General features: G+C 39.8%; 1 protein-coding gene across 1 annotated transcript in view; it reads right to left on the reverse strand.

Moving 5' to 3' along the window:
• The window catches only part of LOC149800538 (uncharacterized), a 45,025-nt gene that overhangs the window by 12,061 nt on the left and 14,509 nt on the right, over window positions 1-18,455 (reverse strand). The window contains exon 3 of the mRNA XM_089954204.1: window positions 867-1,217. Within this exon, the coding sequence (XP_089810330.1) occupies window positions 867-1,217 (351 nt within the window). The remainder of the gene's footprint in view (window positions 1-866; window positions 1,218-18,455) is intronic.

Consider the following 18,455-nt stretch of genomic DNA (forward strand, 5'->3'; position numbering starts at 1 on the left):
GTGTGTGTGTGTGTGTAAACTAACTTAACGAAATTCTTGTTATAAGTGTACGGTTTTCAAAACAAGGACTATAACAGATATAAACAACTTGGATGATAAAGAGGTAATTTAGACTTGAGCTTAACATTAAATTTGTTTGCCGGCTATTGAATCTTTCAGAATAAAATGAAAGAACGCAGAATTCCTGATGTATTTTATGTGTTTAAGTACAACACGGTCCATACCTTAGTCAAAGTTCAACGAAAATTAGGGACAAATTAAAACTGAATTATGTTTTATTCGATGTGAATCCTGATATCAAAAACGATTTCTTGATTGTCTTCAAAAGTTACTAAGTCTAACCAAACTAGGTCAAATCCAGACATTTGGTGCATTACGAAGATATGCATACGGAATGCAAGGCTGAAAGGCATGGCTAACATTATGTCCCAATTGCAAAGATGATGAGAACGTCATATATATTTCAATTAAATAAGATGTACAATTAAATATGAACTGTTAAAATGACTAACTAATAGGCATCACAAGTATCATATTATTTAGATTGGATATGTCAAGGAAGCATATGACACAGTGAAGTCATCTACCATATATTGATTTTTCTCACGTTGAGAAACTCTCAGACGATTAAAATGATACAATTATTTTGCTCCTATCCAACGCAAACATTATCATCTGAAATTACAACGTAGATTGCGACTCTAGTTGTAATATAGCGCGTACTGTTTTTGTTTGTTAAATTGACTAGCAACATGAAAATGAAACATATGTACCTCATGTTTGTCTCTCATTTAAGAATAAAGCAACTGCACCCTAATAAGTCAAAGTTTAATTAAGATAATTTCCCCAATTAATTAATTACCCACCTTTGAATCGAATCCAATACCTTCCAGAATCATTAATTTGTCCTCTTATATATTCCATTAATAGGTAATTACTCGTGCTTGTAAAGGTGTATGTGATAGCAGATACATTTGAACAAAAAGATTTATCTTTTGTGTCACATACACCATCTAAAAATCGTATACAGCTGCTACTGTTTCCGAAGAGTTCGATCCGCAGCGACGTGACCTCAATTTGGGCAGTGAAGGAATCGACCTCGATGGAGCAGTTACAATCTTCTGTGGCTGTCAAAGGATACCTGTTGTTCCACAGGTACAAGGCTTTGCCAGAAATTGCCATGTTGACGGGTGTACATGTAGAGAAAATTGTAGTTTCTGGAGATGGAAAATGAAAATACAGTCTATTTAATAAAGCTTCTTCAGCGACTGTTTATCTGTTTGTGGCACGTTCAAATGCAAAACTAATTATTACAGATGTTTTTGGCTGAGCATGAATAAAAATAATTAGGCTGTTCTAAATTTAGCGCTGAAATAAAATGCATTTTGCTTTTGTTGATTCAATACTGTTCTAAGTACAAAATATGTCAAAAAGCACATTTCTATGCATATCACCAGATCAATATCATTGAAAATATATATATATATATATATATATATATATATATATATATATATATATATATATATATATATATATATATATATATATATATATATATATATATATACACACACACACACACACACACATACATATTAAAATATTTAATCTCACGTCTAAAATCTTGGTGAGCTTAATTGGAGCAGTAAGTACTTGCTGTAAAGGAGCAAATGATGACGAGGATCCATACATAGTGAAATATATTTATGTTATCAAGGGCATTAATTCATATGTTATCAAGGGCATTAATTCATATGTTATCAAGGGCATTAATTCATCAGCTGTTTATGACATACGGAAGAAACATTGGAACTTCAGAAAGTTCGGCGCAAGATAGGTGCCGCATTGTTTGATATTTAATCAAACACAGACTGTTGAAATCACCAAATAGCTACATGCTAAATATGAAAAGAGTCACTAGAGAAGTTTTACTGAGATTGTAGCAGGTAATGAGACAGGGATTTACTTTACTGAACATGACTCGATAAAAAAAAAAAAATGATTAGGTTTTGATCGTGCGCCTAACTCTGCTAGTATCGCTGGGGATTAATTTTGCCAAAAGCTGAGAAACACTAAAGCATCGTTCTTCTTCTACTGATAGTGTTAGGTTGCTGTCATTTACCGATGTTACGTCACATGCAAATATCTTCAGGTGATCATTATAAAGAGTGTAATTTTGTCTATCAATTGGCAATAGATTTACAGAGTGGTTAAAAAAATAAAATAAATTATAACAAAATATTCCGTACGTTCAAATACTCCTAATATAAACATAACCAAGCCATTAAGCAAGGGAAATTGTGTGGATTGATGAATTGAAGAATATATATATATATATATATATATATATATATATATATATATATATATATATATATATATATATATATATATATATTACTTTGTGTTATTCATTCCGTGGCAGAACCGGCTACTATATATATATATATATATATATATATATATATATATATATATATATATATATATATATATATATATATATATATATATATATATATCAGGCGGAAGTAGCCGATTCTGCCACGGAATGAATAACACTCTCAAAGTAATTTCACAAAATAAAATGTTTAATTTAATTTGCCTTTTATTTCAGATCGTATCATATGATAATTTTATATAAATGTTCTGAACAGAAATATCTAGTTAAAGTTAGGATAGTTGAAATGACGGTTGATGACGTCATCACACTTTCAATATTAAAGCCAAGACGGATGCTGAATTCGGTAGTATTAAAAGATAACACAGACTCTAACCCGTGATCGGTACGAGTATTAGACCCTAACGCTTATTTACTGCAGGGTAGAATCTGGTGAAATGGGCTACTTCCGCCTGATGGAGTCTCTAGAAAGACTTTGTGACCGCAATGGTGAAAATAAAGATTAATTCACAGGATTATATTCATGCGATGGTCGTCCGAGAGTTATGCGTTGGGACATTACTATGGAACGCAAGAGCTGTCTTAAGATGACGACTGTTATTATATGATGTGCTTTTGTACTTATATGATGTGCAAACTTCTTTGTATCCTGTGCTTTTGTACTTGTATGATGAGCATGGAGGCCTACACACAGGGGCAAGGGGGGTTCACTTGCCCCACCCCCAATGTCACCTCTAAACATGATTTGGTCTACATGCGTAATACATTATGGCTGACCACTACATGTGTGCATCCACCCATTTCCGAAAAAATTTCTGCGGGCGCCTCTGTTGGGGAGGAATCTGGTTAACCTACCAATGAAAAATAATGTCATGATTCGTAGAACTGCGTAGCCTGTTTGACAAGGGGATGATATATATCATCACTTAATAATATTTAGTGCCACAGAAAACAAAATGTATTCAAGCCAAAGAAAATATACACAGATGGAATACTTGATATAAAATCTTCACATACTCAGAAGGTTATATGCTCACCAATATTATGGCTAGTACATAGGACACTGAATGAAATATTTTTTAGTCATATTTAAATGATCTTCACACAAACATCACGTCTCCCCGAGTTAAATATTTAACAATGTCAGTAAGGTTATCTATTAACCAAAGATTGCTATGCAATTAAATGATATTCATTGAGAATGTATTTTGCGATAAACATTATAAGTACCAAGATACCTTCGTCATTATAAACTCTCTCGTACTAAAATGATTGCACATAGGCTTTCATTCCTCACGTTTGTAGATAACTTGTCACAGAAACTGGTGGCGATCACTCTTTACATTAGAAGTCGACGAAATTATTTTTGTCAAAGGACTGTTTGGCCCATCGCGCGCCTGGGAAAGTTCCGTTTTTCCTTCTCATAAAGAAGCTTCATATAAAGAAGTTTGCACGTCATGTATAAGTACAAAAACACATCATATAAAGAAGTTTGCACATCATATAGGTACAAAAGCACATCATATAAAGAAGTTTGCACATCATATATAAGTACAAAAGCACATCATATAAAGAAGTTTGCACATCATATAAGGACAAAAGCACATCATATAAAGAAGTTTGCACATCATATATAAGTACAAAAGCACATCATATAAAGAAGTTTGCACATCATATAAGGACAAAAGCACAGCATATAAACAAGTTTGCACATCATATATAAGTACAAAAGCACATCATATAAAGAAGTTTGCACATCATATAAGGACGAAAGCACATCATATAAAGACGTTTGCACATCGTATAAGGACGAAAGCACCGCATGTAAAGAAGTTTGCACATCATATATAAGTTCAAAAGCACATCATATAAAGAAGTTTGCACATCATATAAGGACGATAGCACCGCATGAAAAAAGTTTGCACATCATATATAAGGACAAAAGCACATCATATAAAGAAGTTTGCACATCATATAAGGACGAAAGCACCGCATGAAAAGAAGTTTGCACATCATATATGAGTACAAAAGCACATCATATAAAGAAGTTTGCACATCATATATAAGTACAAAAGCACATCATATAAAGAAGTTTGCACATCATATAAGGACGAAAGCACCGCATGAAAAGAAGTTTGCACATCATATATAAGTACAAAAGCACATCATATAAAGAAGTTTGCACATCATATATAAGTACAAAAGCACATCATATAAAGAAGTTTGCACATCATATAAGGACAAAAGCACATCATATAAAGAAGTTTGCACATCATATAAGGACAAAAGCACATCATATAAAGACGTTTGCACATCATATAAGGACGAAAGCACCGCATGTAAAGAAGTTTGCACATCATATATAAGTACAAAAGCACATCATGTAAAGAAGTTTGCACATCATATAAGGACAAAAGCACATCATATAAAGACGTTTGCACATCATATAAGGACGAAAGCACCGCATGTAAAGAAGTTTGCACATCATATATAAGTACAAAAGCACATCATGTAAAGAAGTTTACACATCATATAAGGATAAAAGCACATCATATAAAGAAGTTTGCACATCATATAAGGACAAAAGCACATCATATAAAGAAGTTTGCACATCATATATAAGTACAAAAGCACATCATATAAAGAAGTTTGCACATCATATGAGGACAAAAGCACATCATATAAAGAAGTTTGCACATCATATAAGGACAAAAGCACATCATATAAAGACGTTTGCACATCATATAAGGACGAAAGCACATCATATAAAGACGTTTGCACATCACATAAGGACGAAAGCACCGCATGTAAAGAAGTTTGCACATCATATATAAGTACAAAAGCACATCATGTAAAGAAGTTTGCACATCATATAAGGACGAAAGCACATCATATAAAGACGTTTGCACATCGTATAAGGACGAAAGCACCGCATGTAAAGAAGTTTGCACATCATATATAAGTTCAAAAGCACATCATATAAAGAAGTTTGCACATCATATAAGGACGATAGCACCGCATGAAAAAAGTTTGCACATCATATATAAGGACAAAAGCACATCATATAAAGAAGTTTGCACATCATATAAGGACGAAAGCACCGCATGAAAAGAAGTTTGCACATCATATATAAGTACAAAAGCACATCATATAAAGAAGTTTGCACATCATATATAAGTACAAAAGCACATCATATAAAGAAGTTTGCACATCATATAAGGACGAAAGCACCGCATGAAAAGAAGTTTGCACATCATATATAAGTACAAAAGCACATCATATAAAGAAGTTTGCACATCATATATAAGTACAAAAGCACATCATATAAAGAAGTTTGCACATCATATAAGGACAAAAGCACATCATATAAAGAAGTTTGCACATCATATAAGGACAAAAGCACATCATATAAAGACGTTTGCACATCATATAAGGACAAAAGCACATCATATAAAGACGTTTGCACATCATATAAGGACGAAAGCACCGCATGTAAAGAAGTTTGCACATCATATATAAGTACAAAAGCACATCATGTAAAGAAGTTTGCACATCATATAAGGACGAAAGCACATCATATAAAGACGTTTGCACATCACATAAGGACTAAAGCACAGCATGTAAAGAAGTTTGCACATCATATATAAGTACAAAAGCACATCATGTAAAGAAGTTTGCACATCATATAAGGACGAAAGCACATCATATAAAGACGTTTGCACATCGTATAAGGACGAAAGCACCGCATGTAAAGAAGTTTGCACATCATATATAAGTTCAAAAGCACATCATATAAAGAAGTTTGCACATCATATATAAGTTCAAAAGCACATCATATAACGAAGTTTGCACATCATATATAAGTTCAAAAGCACATCATATAAAGAAGTTTGCACATCATATATAAGTTCAAAAGCACATCATATAAAGAAGTTTGCACATCATATATAAGTTCAAAAGCACATCATATAAAGAAGTTTGCACATCATATATAAGTTCAAAAGCACATCATATAAAGAAGTTTGCACATCATATAAGGACGATAGCACCGCATGAAAAGAAGTTTGCACATCATATATAAGGACAAAAGCACATCATATAAAGATGTTTGCACATCATATATATGTACAAAAGCACATCATATAAAGAAGTTTGCACATCATATATAAGGTCAAAAGCACATCATATAAAGAAGTTGCACATCATATAAGGACGAAAGCACCGCATGTAAAGAAGTTTGCACATCATATATAAATACAAAATCACATCATATAAAGATGTTGGCACATCATATATAAGTACAAAAGCACATCATATAAAGAAGTTTGCACATCATATAAGGACGAAAGCATCGCATGTAAAGAAGTTTACACATCATATATAAGGACAAAAGCACATCATATAAAGAAGTTTGCACATCATATATATAAGTTCAAAAGCACATCATATAAAGAAGTTTGCACATCATATAAGGACGAAAGCACCGCATATAAAGAAGTTTTCACATCTTATAAGTACAAAAGCACATCATATAAAGAAGTTTGCACATCATATAAGGACGAAAGCATAGCATGTAAAGAAGTTTGCACATCATATATAAGGTCAAAAGCACATCATATAAAGAAATTTGCACATCATATAAGGACGAAAGCACATCATATAAAGAAGTTTGCACATCATATATAAGTACAAAAGCACATCATATAAAGAAGTTTGCACGTCATATAAGGACGAAATCACCGCATATAAAAGAATTTGCACATCATATAAGGACGAAAGCACAGCGTATAAAGAAGTTTGCACATCATATAAGGAAAAAAGCACAAGTAGTAAATGGGGATACCCTAGCCTCAATGGGAATTAGCATTACAGAGACCCCTGGGACACTCTAGCCTCAATGGAAATTTAACATGGAGAAAAATCGTGGGCAAATCTACGTACAAGGGGAATTAACATGGGAATAAATCGTGGGCCACTTTACGTACAAGGGGAATTTAACATGGGGAATAGAGCTTCGGCTTGTTTAGGGACAAGGGGATTTTTTTTTTTTTTTTTTAAATTTTTTTTCAAAAAAGGGGTAGGCAATTGAAAGGCTATCTCTTTTCGAGAAATATGGCTGGCCCTGAAAAGGGCCTTTGGCTTTCTTCTATTTCCTCCATTTACTCATGCAGCCCCTAATCTTTCCCCAAATTCCTTTTTTCTTCTTCTTTTCATTTTCCGGTATCCAGTCCGGGTGCCCCATGGCTCGGAACTTCTGTTGGATTTTTCTCCAGTTATTGTTCAGTCTCTCATATTCTTCTTTTTTCTTTCTATTCTCTTGTTCTTTTCTATCTTTTGCCCACCTGTCCTTAATTTTCTGCACTTCTTCCTCTATTATCTTTTTTCATCTTTTCTTCCGCTTTCTTTAGTTGTTCAATGCCCCTTTTCACGAACTTCCACTCTGACCATTTCTCTAGCTCTTCTAAATAGCATCTCACTGCTTTTACCTTGTCCATAGACTCTTTTATAGTCCCTACTCTTACATACTCTGGTTGAATCAATCCTCTCAATCTCTTAACTTCTTCCTCTATCATCTCCTCTATCATCTTCCTCGCTAATTGTAGTTCATTGACATAGTCAAGATTTTTCTCAACCTCCATTCTCTTTCTATCCTTTCAATAGTATACTCTCCATCCATCATCCAAAAGTAAACATTTCTTAAGTCATTAAACAACGCCGACACTTCCATCTTGTATCTTATTCCGTAGAATGGTTTGAACGACGAATACTGTGGGTTCTTATACGAAAAGCGCGGACGTGATGGAAAACATCCCCTAAAAACATAAAATTGATCTTACCTAGATCATGACCAAACAACGCGCGGACGTGAAGGAAAACATCCCCTACTTTCTCATTTCAAATAATAAAACCAAAACTATACTATCCACATACGCTAAGAAACAATAAACAAACCCATAATTTACTATTCACACAAACATACCTGAGCTCTTACAAACACAAACACACAAACACATACCCTCATATTTTTTTCAAAAAGAGTTAGTGTTTATATTCACACTACTCTACCTACACACATTGGCAAATTAATAGTTATTTCTTTTCTAGAGTATTGGGTAGCCCTTAAAAGGGCTGTTTTTTGAACTCCAGATGCACCTATCTAATGGTGGCACCTTCCAGGCCTGGCGCCACACACACATCTTTGACTCCAGTCTCTTTTTACTTTTTGTCTTGAGAGTGCAGAGGCGGGATGATTCGCTTCAGCACCCCAATCCTCTGTCTCGGGAATATTGTATGACATCCTCTCTCCTATTTTCTTTTCCTCTTCTTCCCTCTCTCTTCTCTCCTCCTCTTCCTTCTTTATTCTTGCTTCTTCTACGATAGCCTCCGCTGATAGTTCGTTTACTATACGCCTGGCATATTCCAGGTGCATCTGGAGTTCTAGCAGCTTCACAATCCTTGTATTCATTGTCTTGCTGTTAACAGGTCGACGATGGGCCCAACTGACGATTAGTTTTAATTTATACTGAAAGCGCGGACGTGAAGGAAAACATCCCCCTAAAAACATAAAATTCATCTTACCTAGATCATGACCAAAAAACAACAACGCGCGGACCTAAAAGAAACACTCACTCACTTTTTTATGCTACCCATCACTATTGTAAAAAATTTTTATAAATCACTTCAATAGACTATTTACATACGCAAAGCAATCCAATCTAACCCCAAATCTACACCTCAAACACCAAAAAAGACATGATTTTAATCTACTATCCACACCAACCTACTTGATCACTTACAAACACACAAACACACAATCCTATACACAAACACATCCCCTCACATTTTTTTGAAAAAGAGTTAGTGTTTATATTCACACTACTCTACCTACACACATTGGCAAATCGATCGTTATTTCTTTTCTAGAGTATTGGGTAGCCCTGAAAAGGGCTGTTTTTTTGTTTGCTATGGCAATCGTTTTTTAGTTTCTAAGAATGCGATGTCCTCTGAGGATAGACTTTCTGGCGATAGGTCTGCTTCTTCGAAAAGAGAAGAAGAACTCTTTGGTGTCGATACGACAATCGACAAAGCCTCTGTCAGCTTCAGGTTGCTGCTGCTGTTGTTGTTGTTGCTGCTGTTGCTGCTGTCTCTGAAGTCTGTACTTCTCCGTCCATTCTTCTTTCTCCCTGTTCATTTCTTCTCTGAAGAGCTCTTCTATCAGGTCTTCAGTGATTTTTAACATTCTCACATTCTCTATTTCTTCTGGCTTCGGTATCAGACTGTGTCTGACCCTATGCAAATTCACGTAGGCTTCGTTGAGTTTAGCTAGTTTGGAACACATCTTCTTAGGAGGATGAGTCGACAATGGATGGTTAGACTGGAAACAACCCCGGTTCTTAAAGTCAAAGCTCGGACGTGAAGGAAAACATCCCCCACACGGTTTTCGAGCCGCAATGTTCAGTGAGTGTTATGGGAGGGATAGTAAGAAATGAAAGAGCATCAATCCAACATTCTTATAGCTAAACAAAAGACAAAGGCATTTTTTTTCAAAACACAACATTTTTTATTCAAAAATCACTTAACACTAAACAACAACTCTAACATTTTAACAATAATCCAACATTTCATGTCCAAAGTTTCTCCACTAGGTAAAGAGGGACAACAGTCTTCCATGGTTTCTAGTAATCTAGAATAACTTCTCTCAAACTGTTGATTTCTATCGTATTATCGAATTCTGCATACAGGATGACGTTCACCGTTTCATCAGGGTCTCGGTCTTTAAACTGAATTTCCACACGAATCTGGCCGGATTTTATAGGGTGGAAATGTCCCTCGTCGCTGCCTTGGTCAGGAGTGAAATCGAAAGCCCACAAAGCATAGCCTCCTGCATAATCCTCGTACGTAATACCGTGACTGGTATTGGTTCCTAACTATCCAGTGGCTTCGTACAAGGACAAGTACGATCTCAAGTAATTCTTCTTGGCAAAGTCAGGTTCAAACGGTCGGGTACACAAGGTTTTGACATCGCGACTGACTTCGATTTTGGACACGCCAAAGTGTTGAAAGTAGAAAGGATTTTTTTCGGCAGCTCCGTTGAAGGCTGTATTCTCGACGATACCAACGATCAAACGTTTGGGTAACTGTCCTTGGAACAGATGATCTTCGATCATGGATCGCTGTCCCTTGGGAATGGTGAAGGTTTTCACTTCCACACGTCGTATGGGATACTTGGCGGTCGTTCTGCTCAACGTCTGACTGATGTCGTTTCCCACTTTAGGTAACACTTCCACACGGCGTACGTAGAGTCTGGCTTCTTGGATTTTGGTTTTGTAACCGTCACTATCAGCCATCAAATGGAAAGCGGCACTGCTACGATTCAGTCTCAGGCGGACATCCACCCCGTTCAGCAAATACTTTTCTTGCAACCACATGTCCAAATGCAAACGATCCATCAGTTCTAAACTTGTGTCGACTCCCGTGATTCTCTTTCTTCGTTCTACAAATCCATCATTGTTGTCTTTCTTTTCATCAGTTTCCAATATTTCAAACTTGGTAGGTTCGTCAGCTTCCCATACCACACAGGCATTGAGATGAGTGTTCTTGGCATCTATTCCGTACGTCAAGAGATTTTCCAGGTAGGCACGATAAGGGTAAGTATCCATGCTGCTACTGACCAGTTTGTTATTCAAGTACAAGTCCACTCCACTGAACAATGAATGCATGAAATTGTTGACGGGAGCTACTGCTTCATCGTCTATAGGACCTCCAGTCTTATCTAGAATTTTGACTTTCAGGTACAAGTAACTGCTATTCAGATCGATGTAATCTTCGGGCTGTCCTTTGATTTCAAACTCGATGGGAGCGGAATCGGTCAGTGAGGAGACGGGGTGAAATTCCACCCATTGGGATTCTTGCATCGTCATCATCGTGGGGGGCATGGCAAACAGGTCCAGTTCCGTCTTGGAACAAGCGCAAGATTCTCGGTGCATCATTTTTTTTGTCTCTTTTCTCAATAATCGAAAACGTCTAAGTCTCCAACGGTTCTTCTTTTCTTGGCCTTTAACGCTTGAAGTCTGGTGAAAGGGTGTTTTCTTCGTCGTCTCTTTCTGCCTTGTCCTTGCTGAATGCCTGACTCGGTAGCGTGCAGGGCATTTATAGGTGTCTCTCGTTGGCCTAAAATGTCTTTGCCCGTTTGCAGCAAGACATTTTTGCCTGCCCTCATGAAGGCTTCTTTAGGGTTTTGTTTGTCGATGATGACATTTTGGAGAAATTCTTTGCCTTGCGTCAGTGCCGCATCTTTCAAGGCGTGCAATCCGCGTGTCACCATCGGTTTCAACACTGGGGCCACCGAACGAAAGGCCGATTTTAACATGTCTCCTAAGCCGTGTCCTCGCTGTCGAGCAACCCCTCGGTACACTGGATACATGACTTACTTACGAGTCGTGAGAGAACCGTTTACGAAAATGGAGTTTCACCGTAACTTTTCCTTTGGTGAATGGAATATTTTGTCCCAGATCTCCTTTTATAGCAATGTTGACCGTGTCCAAATACGACTTACTGACAGGCAAATAGTGAGGATGAACAAATTCGCGGTGGACGTGGTAAGTGTTTCCACCTTCCTCGTCAGCGTTCGTGACAGAATCTACTTTGAAAGGAATGACACGCAGTAACGGTACGGAGGTGTGTCCCACCACGTTGTACTCCACCACATCGGAATACACGAACATCAAATTCAGTCCTTGGTTCAGTTCTACCGGGGCACGAAATAACTTGCTAAAAGATTCGTTGTCGTAAACGATGGGTAATTCGTTTTTCTTGAGCATGGCCTTTCTCATGTCCATGTCTCCGCCCAACATGTCAAACAATTCAGGACAAAATAAAATGGACACGATTTTACTTCGTTCAAATTTCATCAAGAAGCGACGAGCTGCTTTGTGGTACTCCATGGTGACACTTTTGTTGACATGCTCCAAAGCTTTCAGAAACACGACATTAAACCTGGAGGCTATGGTGCTAACCAAATGTTGACCACTAAAATAATAGCCTGGGGGAATGAACAAGTGATAGGTGCTGTACTTTTGATTTTGTGTACGGGTTTTCTTGTCATATTTGACATTGCTATCCATCCACTGTTGCATTTGCTCGTCATGAACTTCCACATCAAAAAAATTTTGATTGGGAAGGACATTGAGGACTTGGGTCGGGTGAATCATTTCTACTAAAGCCACTTCCCAATGGGCTTCGTGATCTAACTGGATGGCCTGAGGTAATTTGGCCGTGTAACAGCACAACGTGTTCTTGGGAAACACCTCCATGGAACTGTCACTGGGTAAAGTTAAGTAAAATTGGTTTTGGTGACTCATAATTCCAGAGTTCTGTGGCTGTCCGAGGGGTTACTGGACGTCAGAAGCGTGTCTCCGTCTAAAATGGGGTTCTGGTTGTGGTTGAAGTGGTGACTGGCACTGGCACTGGACACAAGGTTCCCGGGGTTCCCGTTCGAGGTGAATTTCAGGGAGGGATTAGGAAGCAGGTAACCGATGCAACTGCTCAATAAAATGGTCCACAATTGTTTGTCTCCTTGTTGCAAACTCAAATTGGCAATGGCTGTCCCGATGACACAATACACCACGAAGATTTGGCAGAAAAAGACGATTTGCGTTTTAGGCACACGTTCTCCACACCACACCCACAAGGGTTGTTTTTGTAAATCTTGCACAGAAGAACTAGGTGAAGGAGGAGTGGTCGACGTAGCTGCGTCTGCTGTGTGAAAGGGCATGATGGTCACTTCTTTTTATAGTCGATGACTTGCGAAGCGTCGATCCAAGAATCAAAACTGGGTGGATATCCTTTCCAACGTACTTTGACTTCTTTGACACGTCGTTTGCCCACTTTACGGGTTCTGCGTTCGAGAATGCTTTCGATGTCGTACACGTCGTCTTCTTTTTTGGTGACGCGTTGTAACTCGGGCAAATAAAACGTTCCTTTGAGCACTTCTCCGTTCATGTCTTCCAATTTATAGACGGCAGGATGACGGCCATGCACTCGTCCAGTGACGCGAAACAATTCGGTCGTCCAGTTAGGTAAGCAACCTTTGTCGAAAGTGCGTTTGGTTTTGCCAATGCGCACCCAATCTCCTACGGCCAACACTCCACTTTTCTTGGGGACAGCCCTCGTCGGGGACGTACCAAACAGACGCTCAAACACCAACACTTCGTTGTCGGGAGTCACGTCTTGCGGGGCACGTCCGATGCTTCGATGGTAAGATTGGTTGTACGCTTGCACCAGGTGCGGTAAGATGTCAATGTACTTCAGAGTGTGGTGATGCGTAAAATATTTCCACATGCGTTCTTTCAAAGTGCGTTGAAAACGTTCCACGATGCTGGCTTTGGTTTCGGGATTCTCGGTGGTAAAAAAATGAATGTCACGTTTCTTTAATTCTTTTTGGAAAGCTTGGTTCAGAAATTCGGTGCCTTTGTCCGTTTGCCATCGAAGAGGGTGACGACCGCTTTGTTTCAACACCAGTTGCAGGGCTCGCACTAACTCGCTGCTCGATTTGGAAGTCAAGGGCACGACCCAGGCAAATTTGGAAAAGACGTCGATGACACAAAACAAATATTTGTAGCCACGATTGTAGCTGGCCAAATGAGAGACATCGGCTAAATCGGCTTGCCATTGATGATCGATGCCTTCCACTCGGGTGCGACTTCTGGCAAACTTGCGTCGAATGGGTTTGTGTAAAGTGTAGCTAGCTTGTTCTTGTAAAAATCGTTGCACTTGAGGTAAACGGAGACTTTTCAGTCGAGTTTTGGCAGCACGATACAATTTTTGAACTCCTGCGTAACCTGCAGGATGGGAGGGATCGTAGTAAATGCTGGCTAAGACTTTTTCCATTTTTTTGTGTTGGTTGGTGTGTTAATAAGACACCCACTCTTGGAGGATGCTACTCTTTTTCCCTTGGGGTACTTTCTTGGATTGCAATGCTTTGCGTGTGCGGCCGGCAATAGGTGTTGAAGAGGAGGATGTCTGAGCGGGGGATATCGGTTCTTGTTTCACTTCTGTCTTCACTTCTGTCTTCACTTTCTTTTTCTCTTGTGATGAAGAAGGGGTGGCCATCATCTTTTTAATCAATCCAATTCTGGAGGTAGGTGGTGTTGTTAACTTGCGTACTTTTTCTGGTGGAGTTTGAAACGCTTCTTCTTCTTTTCTTTTTTCTGTCTTGGTCACTGGTACTGGTGGTACTGGTACTGGTACTGGTACTGGTGATGGTGCTGGACTTTCATCAAGGTCTTAAAATCTTTTAGAGTGGGTAGAGCTGTTTCGTCTAAAGCTTTCTGGTGAAAGAGTTGCAGTCGTTGCAAGAGTTGACCGTACTTCTGCGATTTTTCTGTTTCGGACAAATCTTGGCGATCCATCAAGGACTGCAATTCGTGTTGTAACTGGGACATCTCGCTCAAATTGGGATTGGGAGGTAAATGCGGGGTGCGTTGTTCTTGCCACCGATGGTATTCCATCCATCGTTTGTAAGGCACTAAAGCTAGTTTTCGTCCTTCCATGGGGTTGTCAGGGGTCGATTCTGAGATCTTGGGACTTCCGAAGGCCTTTTTATCTTGCTCCCACTAGTCCTCCCAACATGGTTCCCAAGACTCCCTTCAGTATGGGGCCTAACAAGAGAGGCAAGATGCCTCCACGTTGGACCAACATCTTTTTTTGACGAATGGGAATTTTCTTTTGAACCATTTGGCGAAGAACGTGACGATGTTTGCCTAAGCATTGTTTCTGGTGTTTGGACAAAGGGATCGTGCCTTTCAAAACGTTCAAACAACATTCGCACACGGTATCGATGACCTCTTTGGAGGCCGTTTGAATGAGTTTTTTTCGTAGGGGTGGAGAAGCTTTGGACAGGACAGATAACATGTCCCCATGTTTGGCTAAACGTGGTGGCAGTCCTTTCCTTTTCTTTCCTTGGGGTTTTCTGGAGGGTGACATCTTTGAATCTTCAGGAGCACCAAAAAAACACTGATACCCTACTCGGTCACAGGCCTTTTTTATACTGGAACGCGTCGCCACTGATTGTCTTGACGTCGTATCAGTTTGAGGACAGGCATGACACGTCGTGCAGGGGTACGTAACGGACTAAATCGAGCCAGTTCTTGCTTGGACAAATCCAGTAAACTTTGTAACATGCCCGATCTTTCATGGACTTTGATTTTGGGAGAAGGTACTTTGTGAGCAGCAGCCACTGCCACTAAATTGGAGGGTCCTGCCACTGGAGAAGTTCTTTTGGGGGTCATCAACGGAGAAGTTCTTGGTGTGATCAACGTCTCCAAGTACTCTTCAGTTCCTGGTGTCATTAACGGAGAAGTGGAGAAACGTGAGGATGCCGGAGACGCAGTCACTGCCGTGGCAGATCGTGGTTTGCGAGTGTAAGGTTGCGTCCTGGCCGAAGTGCCTCTCTTGCGACTAGTTTTCTTCTGTGGACTTTTCTTTTTCTGTGGACTTTTTTTCTGTTTCTTTTTCTGGGGGCTTCTTTTCTTTTTCCGGGGTGGTGGTGGTGTCTGGTAAGAGGAGAGTCCTGCCACTGGAGAAGTTCTCCTTGGGGACCTGGTCTTTTTCTTCTTGGGGCTTCGTTGGACTTTTGTCTTGGGTATAACTTTGGGGGCATTAGGATCCCATCTTAAGAGTGAGCGAATGATGACCCCTCCTAGAGTACCGCTCCCTTCAGGTTTCAAAATGATTTGTTTTTTGGTTTGAGTGTCGATGCGGGGATCGGCCAGTTGGACCAAAGCGACTTTGTTTCGATCGAAAAAGCGTTTGGTTTGATGAGGAATCTGAATGATTCCTTGGAGTAATTGACGTGCCGTCACCGTGAACCATCGTAAGACTTCTTTGAGACTAGCTTCTAAGACACGAGCTCGTGTTTGTGGATTTTTTTCTCGACTGATGCCATACAAGGCACGAATCAATTTGACGGGAAGATGCGACTGAAGGGATGTCATGTTCACACTGTGTGAGACAGACGAAAAAGGGTTTGAGGTTTTTATAGATTTTATGATGGGGAGTGAAATGAAGTCGAGGACGGAAACGTGTACAGGACAGGCCCTCCGTCTTGGCACCAGTGGTGAAACAAGTGGGTACGAAATCGCAAATCCTCGGGGGTCGTAGGTTTCAAATCGAGGAGTAAATAGGCGTGTGGCGTTTGAGTGGCATCGTCGTACGCCTGAGTCAGCCAAGGTGTTCCTAACTGTTTGGCTAAGACTTGCACTTGCGATTTATCTCGAGGGCTTTTAAACAAGACCACGTAATGCGCATTGTGACTGATGGTGCGATGGGCTTTACTTTGTTGAAACAAATTTTGGGTGATGTAAACGACACTGGCATTACGGTGATGCCCTTTGCGCGTGAACCACAGTTTAATTTCTTCTTCGTCTTCTCCTAACATGTCGTCGAAAATGACCAAATGGGTTTGACGGGAGTCAGAGACGATGCCGTCGTCTTCTTTAGGAATGCCTTCCACAAACACGATGGAATCGCCTTGACTTTCTCGCAAGAGGTTGTACGCCGATTGCCACTCTTTGTAACACCACACGATCCGTTGAGGTGGTCGATCGATCAAATGATGTTTATGTTCGATCAAACGTTTGACGAATTCGGTTTTGCCTGAACCGCTAGGTCCAGCAATGAGCATGTTAAAGGGATGGCGAAGATACAAAGCCTCCCAACTGGCACGATCTAAGTGTTCGTCGATGACTTTGACAGTAGAGGAAGAGGGAGCAGAGACAGCAGAGGTAGCCATTGTGTGAGAAATGTCACCTGTGACACGAAAAACAAACAAGACAAGAGTTTATATACTTTTTCCTTGAATAACTCTCGTGCATACTGGGCCACCTCTTGGGTCCAAGCCAAACCAATCTGGTTTCTTCTTCGTCAACGACATGGTAAGTTACTTCAATGAACAATGAACTATCGATCTTGCCTAGAGTTCCTTTTTATATACAGACCAATACCGACGTGACCGTACGGCAACGTAAAGTGATTGGGAAGTCGCACTCGCTTCTGGTATACAATTTGATAGACTTTTTCCAAGGGTCGACTGACGATGTGGTGAGTGGGTAAACGTACAATCTTGTTCGGTTGATAGGTGGTCACTTTAAAGTTTCCATCCTCTCCCGATTGCAAGGCTTCTTTCAATACCCCAAAGTTGACCACTCGACTGGTACGATGATTCAGAGTCAGTCCTTTCACTTTGCACGTCGTGTGCACTTCTCCTTGTTCGTCCCGGTATTCGTAGCCGTAATTTTTGGGGCCGCCACTGACGAAACTTAGAATCTTGTCGTCGGGATGCTCGTCTGTCCAGGCTCCTAAACGGTCTCCTTCGATGTCAGGGTGATGTTGAATCGGGTGATGGATGTAAATGCAACTGTCCGTGTCAAAGTACAGGACGCGTTCTTCTAACAGTTCTAAAGCTTCGTACAATTTTAAGCGAGCATGAGCTGTCACGTAAGCCGCAATGATGACATTTCCAAAAGGGTCGTCTTGTACAAAGTCCAGATCTTCTTCGTAATTGGCCAAGATCAAATCCTCTCGAACGACGTCCACGTGTTTCATGTATTTGGTTTTGTCGTGAATCATCTGGAAGTAGCGGGAAGGTTCTGTCAAATATTCCGTCTTGGGTAAACACGGTCGTTGTGCCATTTTACCCCACAAGCAATTTAACATCACTTTGGCAAACGATCGCCTGCCTTCGTTTTTTTCGATGTGGTCTAAAGAGATGCCTTCTTGTTCGTAGTATTTCTCTTTGAATTGTATTTGGTCTTCGGGAGTGTGACACCAGGAAGGATAGCCGCTGGCTTCTTGTTTCAGTTTCAAAAAGGCATCCACGTAGTCGGCGAAAATGCCTTTCTGAGTAGGGTCACCCTTGTGGTACTGTTGTGTCTTGGGAAAGTGGCAAATTTCGTACACTTCTAACAGTTGGCATCCCATGTCCAGAGCTTTGAACAATTCCACGCTGACCCAGGTTCCCGTCAAGGCCCGTTCTTCCTGGCTGTGATGGCAA

The sequence above is a fragment of the Sinohyriopsis cumingii genome, chromosome 4, assembly GCF_028554795.1.
Source record: "Sinohyriopsis cumingii isolate HCF-2022 chromosome 4, ASM2855479v2, whole genome shotgun sequence".
Taxonomy (NCBI): Eukaryota; Metazoa; Mollusca; class Bivalvia; order Unionida; family Unionidae; genus Sinohyriopsis; species Sinohyriopsis cumingii.